The following is a 7,552-nucleotide window of genomic DNA, read 5'->3' on the forward strand; positions in this document are numbered from 1 at the left end:
CATGGTAAAGTGATATTAACACTTCACGTGTTAATTAACACTTCTTGATTCTATCTTAAATCTTAACTCTCCTTCCATTCCCAGGTAATATAAAATCAGGCCAACGTTCAAAAAGTAGACTTTATTAAAGAATTTATTAAAGAATAAAAGCCATCTTTCTCCCTTTCAAAAACCGGCCACCTTCTGAAACCGGCAAGGATTTGTAGTTCAAAAAACCTCCGCTTGTGAAAATTACACACACACACACACACACACACACACACACACACACACACACACACACCATGCCTGGATCAACTGTTCTTGGGCGCAGCCTGGCTCATTCTGTCCCAAGGCATTCTAACACAGTCAGCAGTAAATAAAAGACAACGCATTTCCCAATTTGCTAGCTTGTCTCCCAGGGCTGGAGAAACCTCTACTTAACTCTACTTAGACGTTCACTCTGGAATTTCCTTCTCCTCCCCCTCCGACTCGACAACCCTTAGGCAACAATCTGCAAACTCCACAAAGACCGGTTCCTGCATGTATTTTCTCATGAGAACGCTCTTGTCCTTGGCTTGGTCAATGGTAAGCAGCAGCGTGCGGAGGTGAGGATTCGAAAGGATGTCTCGGAGCTCTTCCGATTCTTCTGTTTTTAGAAAAAGGGAGGGGGGGGGGAGGAAGAAAGATGAGCTGAGCAAGATTAGCAAAAATGTTTTAAAACATGTCCGATAGATATTGGAAATGTAAACACAAGTCAGCTACTTCTTGCCATGTTTGGTGGACGTATACCAAAGCAAAGAGGTATTGGGGGGGGAAAATACATACTTGGCTAGAAAAGATGTTGGGAAAAGATGTAGATTTTAAACCTTAACTTTTTTTTTATTAAGTATAATGCCAGAAGAGACTGACAGGACAAAACATATATTTGATTTTACATAGAATAACAGCGGCAAGAATTATATTCGCCCAATACTGGAAAAATGCAGAAATACCATCAGATGAAGAAATAATTAAAAAAATACTAGAATGTGCGGAGATGGACAGACTTACTTTGAAGTTGAAAGAAAAAGAAGAAAAAGAATATTATCAAACTTGGCACTTATCAATGGCTAGAGAAAGAATAAAGGATTAGGAAATAAATTTGTATTGGTGAATGTAAAACTCACACAACACGTCTGTTCAACAAGTACTATTGAATGTATGAAAAAAATCAATAACTTTATATAAAAAAATGAAAGATGATTTCAGGAGTTAGATATGGAAAGGTCTTAGCAACTAACATATCTGAGGATCAGAGGCAAGTCAAATACAGGTAGTCTTTGACTTACGACCAAAATTGAGCCCAAAGTTTCTGTTGCTAAGTGAGACAATTGTTAAGTGAATTTTGCTTGGCAACTGGCTTATATTTATGACTGTAGTATCCCAGGGTCATGTGATCAACTTTTAAAAATAATAAAGTTGGAAGGGACCATGGAGGTCATCTAGTCCAACCCCCTGCTCAGGCAGGGAACCCTATACCATTTCAGGCAAATGGCTGTTCAGTCTCCTCTTAAAAACTTCCAGTGTTGGAGCATTCACAGCTTCCGGAGGCAGGTTGTTCCACTGGTTAATTGTTCTAACTATCAGGAAGTTTCTCCTTAATTCTAGGTTGCTTCTCTCCTTGATTAGTTTCCATCCGTTGCTTCTTGTCCTGCTTTCAGGCACTTTGGAGAATAGCTTGACTCCCTCTTCTTTGGGGCAGCCCCTGAGATATTGCAACCTTCCATTAAGCACAGTCAATGGAGAAGCCAGATTAACTTAACAACCATTCTACTAAACAACTGCAGGGATTCACTTAGCAACTCTAGCAAGAAAGCCGTAAAATGGGACAAGACTCACTTAACAACTGCCTTGCTTAGCAACAGAAATTTTGGGCTCAATTGTTGTAAGTCGAGGACTTCCTGTGCCTGTGCAATCAGAAATTGCTTATTTTTTAATCAGTTCCCTTCGTAGCAAGGAAACCACCAGGATTTCATTAGCAACCTCATTGAAACAAATATTTTACAGGGGATTGAAATAAGAACATTTCCTCAAATGCAAGGCAAACGTTGAGTATTTTATGCCAAAAACTTACTCAACAGCTGAAGTTTCTGCAGAGGCACCCTATCGCCTTCGTCATCTTCGGTCAAAATGTCATCCAGAGACCAAGGACTGCCTAAAAAGGAGGAGACAACTAAAGAGGTCCAGAAGAAGAAGCATCTGCAAGGATCTTACCATCGTGACACAGGCCTTTGTTCAGAATGATAGAGGGTCTCCTGCTTGAGCAGGAGGGTTGGACTAGAAGACCTCCAAGGTCCCTTCCAGCGCTATTCTTCGATGTTCCATTTTTGTTTTGAAAAGTTACGTAGTACTAAGCTGCAAAATTTCAGTTCTTGCATTCCCATTGCACTCTCTTTCCAAATCAAGTGTTTTCCCAACCTTGGCAGCTTTTACGATGGGTGGACTTCAACTCCCAGAATTCCTCAGCCACCCTTCAATTCTGGGAGTTGAAGAGTCTACCATCTTAAAAGTTGCCAAGGTTCGGAAACGTTGCTCCAAATAAAATGGTTTCCTCGCCCAGCCCGAACAGAAAGAATACCCATTTTCCTTCCAACTCACTACTAAAAAAAATTATATACCTTCCGTCCTCCGTGATTCCTCTCTCTGAATGGGGTAGGAAGCCTCTGACTCTGCAGGCCGTGTGGTTGGATCCGCTTTGGACGTGCACTCTTCTATTAAAATCCCAAGCATACGTTTTTAGTGACCCCGCATACACACCCACTTCACAGTCTGTTCCTGTTGCTCCCCTTTGGGAGGAGGTTTTGAAGGATTTCCAGCAGGACTATCAGATTCGGTAACGGCTTTGTTCCCAATGCCACCCGTCTGGTAAACACGCAAGACTCGTTTTTCTCGCCATGTACATCTATATATCAGAACTAGACTGTGCTGTTTCTCTGTGTCATAGAATCTATGTGGGCATGTGGGTTTATGATTTTTTGGTCATATTTATGTAGTGTATATTGGAGGTGGTGACCCTTTTGAGGGCTGTATGCAATGAAATTTCATTTTAATGTATGCCGATTAGTGTACATTTAAAGTGACAATAAAGATACTCTATTTTACTGTATTCTATTCTATTCTGTTCTATTCTAATTCTATTATTTTATTCTATTCTAATTCTATTATTTTATTCTATTATTCTAATCTAATTCTATTATTCTAATTCTATTGTTTTATTCTAATTCTATTATTCTATTCTATTCAGTTCTGATTCTATTCTACTATTCTAATTCTATTATTTTATTGTATTATTCTATTCTAATTCTATTATTCTATTCTATTCTAATATTTATTCTATTCTGTTCTGTTCTGTTCTATTCTATTCTTTGTTCTATTCTATTATTCTATTCTATTCTATCCTATCCTATTCTGTTCTTTCATTATTCTATTCTATTCTATTCTATCCTATCCTATTCTGTTCTTTCATTATTCTATTCTATTCTATTCTATTCTATTCTATTCTATTCTATTCTATTCTATTCTATTCTATTCTATTCTATTCTATTCTTTCATTATTCTATTCTATTCTATTCTCCTCAGTGTACCTAGTTTGGAGTTACAGATAATGCTCCCTGCTTTCCATCTCTTAAGGCCACAATTGCAAAGTTCACAGACTTTACTCCAAATCGACCTCAGGCAGTCCTCAACAGATTACTTGAGCCCAGAACTGCAGTTGTTAACTGGGTCCAATTTTGTGACCTTTTTGGCAATGATGTTAAGTGAACACAGTGGTCAATAATCAGATCAATTTACAATGGATTCCCCAGGATGAAAACAAGAAAAAAACAGTACAGAATGTGACCAGAGGAGAAACAATGCAAATAGGAAAACAAAAATGGATGCTTCTTGAATTTATGGGACTTCAGAACCCATACACCCCATCCAATATGGACTTTGGAGAGGCTGAGACACAGAATTACAATTTGGATTAATTTGATTGGGACGCAGATGAAAAGACAACATAATTTACCTTTGTGTTTCTTGTAACAGGGCACGGAACAACTGAAACGACAAGGGAATTACCCATCAGGGCAGAAGTTTTAAGAGCAAAAGAGTTAGATAAGAAAAATAGGGACTGATCCCAAGTTTCTGTATTTCAACCTATCTCGGGATCCAGTGGGAGGAATGCACTCTGCACATGGGCAGAGAGGTCTCCTTGTTGCTCCTTCAGACGATGCAAGACTGAATGCCAAGAGAGAAAGCAAATACTAACCACTTAAAGGGGGAAAGTAATTTGAATCCAGAGGCTGAGATTCACAGAATTCACTTAATTGGCTCATCAAATTTAACCCTTTTTCAAGATTCATATTATAAACCAAAGTATCCATTAGGCCAGGGGTAGGCAACCTCGGCTCATAAAACTCATGGACTTCAACTCCCAGAATTCCTGAGTCAGCATAGAATAGAATAATAGAATAGAACAAAGAATAGAATAGAGTAGAATATAATAATAATAATAATAATAATAATAATAATAATAATAATAATAATAATAATAATAATAATAATAATATAAAGTTGGAAGGGACCTTGGAGGTCATCTAGTCCAACCCCCTGCTCAGGCAGGAAACCCTATACCATTTCAGGCAAATGGCTGTCCAGTCTCTTCTTAAAAACCTCCAGTGTTGGAGCATTCACCGCCTCTGGAGGCAGGTTGTTCCACTGGTTAATTGTTCTAACTGTCAGGAAGTTTCTCCTTAGTTCTAGGTTGCTTCTCTCCTTGACTAGTTTCCATCCATTGCTTCTTGCAATAGCTTGACTCCCTCTTCTTTGTGGAGCCCCTGAGATATTGGAAAACTGCTATCATGTCACCCCTCACCCTTCTCTTCATTAAACTACACATACCCAATTTCAGCAACCGTTCCCTATATGTTTTAGCCTTAGAATAGAATAGAATAATAGAATTAGAATAGAATAATAGAATGAAATAATAGAATTAGTATAGAATAGAATAAGAATAGAATCAGAATTGAATAGAATAATAGAATTAGAATAAAATAATAGAATAAAATAATTAGGCCAAGGGTAGGCAACCTTGGCTCTTTTATGACTCGTGGACTTCAACTCCCAGAATTCCTGAGTCAACATAGCTGAGGAGAAAGGAAGAGGTTTCCATGCTGAGCCATGCTGGCTCAGGAATTCTGGGAGATGAAGTCCACGAGTCATAAAAGGGCCCAGTTTGAAGACCCCCTGCATTAGGCCAAAGAGCTAGAATTGTACAACACAGGAATTTCTTTACAAAAGAAAGAGCAACTAAACAAAACTCTAACCAAGACTGCCACATTCTGGGAATGCATTTGCTAAGTCAGAGTTTCTCACACTTAGGAACCTTAAGATGTGTGGACTTCAACCCCCAGAATTCCCCAGCTGATAAATCAATTTTATCCAATGAGGGTGTGTTTTTTTTGCCAGAAAATAGAATGCATAGCTGACTGGGGAATTCTGGGAGTTGAAGTCCACATATCTTTAAAGTTCTTAAGTATGAAAAACACTATGCTAGATCTCTCCCTAACCTTTGTGTGAATATACAGCTGTTATGTTTCAACCTGAATCAACCCACAATTCTCCTGAAACATCCCAACGGATCATTCTTGAAATGGTGAAACAATTCTGGTTTAGAAGAGATGGCTCCTAAGTAACCTCCCATCGTTTTACAGCATGGGCGAAGGAGAGAGGCGGGGAAGACCACCCGTCCTGCCAGCGATCCCAGAATCATGCACAACATACTCCTCCCGCCCTTGCAAGGGATCCCCTGAGAATATATAATAGGATATTATAGATATAAGCAGATAGGAGGAGGAAAGTGGGTTAGATATGTTTGAAGAAAGGATGGATGGATGGATGTAGATAGCTAGATAGAAATGGATGAATAGCTAGACAAAGACAGATAGATAGATAGATAGATAGATAGATAGATAGATAGATAGATAGATAGATAGATAGATAGATAGATGATAGATATGGATGGATAGCTAGATAGAGATGGAAGGATGGATGTATATAGATAGAAATGGATGGATAGCGATAGATAGATAGATAGATAGATAGATAGATAGATAGATAGATAGATAGATAGATAGATAGATAGATTGATAGACAGACAGACAGACAGACAGACAGATAGAAATGGATGGATAGCTAGAGATGGATGGATGGATGTATGGATGGATGGATGGATGGATAGATAGATAGACAGACAGACAGACAGAAATGGATGGATAGCTAGATAGAAATGGATAGCTAAATAGAGATAGAGATAGATAGATAGATGATAGATAGATAGATACATAGATAGATGATAATCAGAGTTCCCCAACCTTTTGGGCACCAGGGACTGGTTCCACAGAGAGAGGTTTTTCCATGGACTGGAGGGGGCCTGGTTTTGTGTGCTGCCTGCATCTCACAGATGGGACTTTGCTTGTTCGTCCGGACCAGTTGCTGGCATGCCGCGGCCCAGTACCAGTCCACGAACCAGGGGAGGGGGGGTCATGATAGCCCTGTTCCAATATCTCAGGGGCTGCCCCAAACAAGGAGGAGTGAATTCTGGGAGTTGAAGTCCACAAGTCATAACAGGGCCAAGTTTGAAGACCCCCTGCCCAAGAGCCTCTAAGCCCCTTCCCTTCCCTTCCCCCTTGCAAACGCCAGACCCCGAGAGCGTCAGGAAGCCCCTCCTCCTCGCCCAAGCGGCATCTGAGCATAAGCAGAGCGCGCCCTGCTACTCACTATCTCTCCCGGCAGCCCGGACAGCGGTACTTGGCGGCCTGGCGCCCCTCTCGCCCGCAGACCACGCAGCGGCCCTCGCCAGCCGGCCTCGGCATGGCCGCCCCAAGCCCGGCTCTCCAGCGCCTCTTCCGGGCCCGCCTGGCCGACCGCCTCCCGGGCGGGGCTTGGCTCCACACGCGGCGGCTGCTCCTTCTGCAAATCCGCTCTCAAAGCCGGATCGCGCTGGGCCGTGCAGGCTGCTGAAAGGCGGGGGGGGGGGGGGGGGACGGGACTCGGGAGTTCCCCTGGTGCTTTGCACAGTTTCCACAGTCTGGCTTGGAAGAGCGCGTCGTGTGAAGGCAGCTCTCGCGTGTACTCCAAAGGGTGGATGGAAGGAAAAGCCCCTTTGGGCTTCAAAAGAGCGGCTCTGCCCCATCTGCATCAGACGGAATTCTGGGAGTTGAAGTCCACGAGTCATGAAAGCCGATGTTGTCTATCCCTGGATGAAGAGAAGGAGGAAGAGGGGTTGGGGACATAATAGCCCTGTTCCAATATCTCAGGGGCTGCCCCAAAGAAGAGGGAGTGAATTCTGGGAGTTGAAGTCCACGAGTCATAAAAGCCAAGGTTGTCTACCCCTGGATGAAGAGAAGGAGGAGGGGGGACATGATAGCCCTGTTCCAATATCTCAAGGGCTGCCCCAAAGAGGAAGGAGTGAATTCTGGGAGTTGAAGTCCAGGAGTCATAAAAGCCGAGGTTGTCTACCCCTGGATGAAGAGAAGGAGGAGGGGGG

At 41.8% G+C, this 7,552-nt stretch overlaps 1 protein-coding gene across 1 annotated transcript; it reads right to left on the reverse strand.

Annotated features, from left to right (window-relative positions):
• Nucleotides 1-105: 105 nt before the first annotated feature.
• Nucleotides 106-6,947, reverse strand: ZNHIT3 (zinc finger HIT-type containing 3). The gene is made up of 5 exons (XM_083379889.1): nt 6,784-6,947; nt 4,031-4,062; nt 2,640-2,732; nt 2,096-2,176; nt 106-628 (listed from the first exon to the last, which is right to left on the reverse strand). The coding sequence occupies exons 1-5, from the start codon at nt 6,876-6,878 to the stop codon at nt 438-440; spliced, it is 492 nt and encodes a 163-aa protein (XP_083236015.1). The 5' UTR covers nt 6,879-6,947; the 3' UTR covers nt 106-437.
• Between the last annotated feature and the right edge of the window lie 605 nt (nt 6,948-7,552).

The sequence above is a fragment of the Vipera ursinii genome (genome assembly GCF_947247035.1).
Source record: "Vipera ursinii genome assembly, chromosome: 1".
In the NCBI taxonomy this organism is placed as follows: domain Eukaryota; kingdom Metazoa; phylum Chordata; class Lepidosauria; order Squamata; family Viperidae; genus Vipera; species Vipera ursinii.

Coding starts and splice junctions, on each gene's coding strand:
- ZNHIT3 (XM_083379889.1), bottom strand. CDS start 6,878: ATGCCGAGGCCGGCTGGCGAGGGCCGCTGCGTGGTCTGCGGGCGAGAG. Junction 2,733..4,030: donor CTGTTACAAGAAACACAAAG/GTAAATTATGTT, acceptor GGATTTTAATAG/AAGAGTGCACGTCCAAAGCG. Junction 2,177..2,639: donor GGAATCACGGAGGACGGAAG/GTATATAATTTT, acceptor CCTCCTTTTTAG/GCAGTCCTTGGTCTCTGGAT.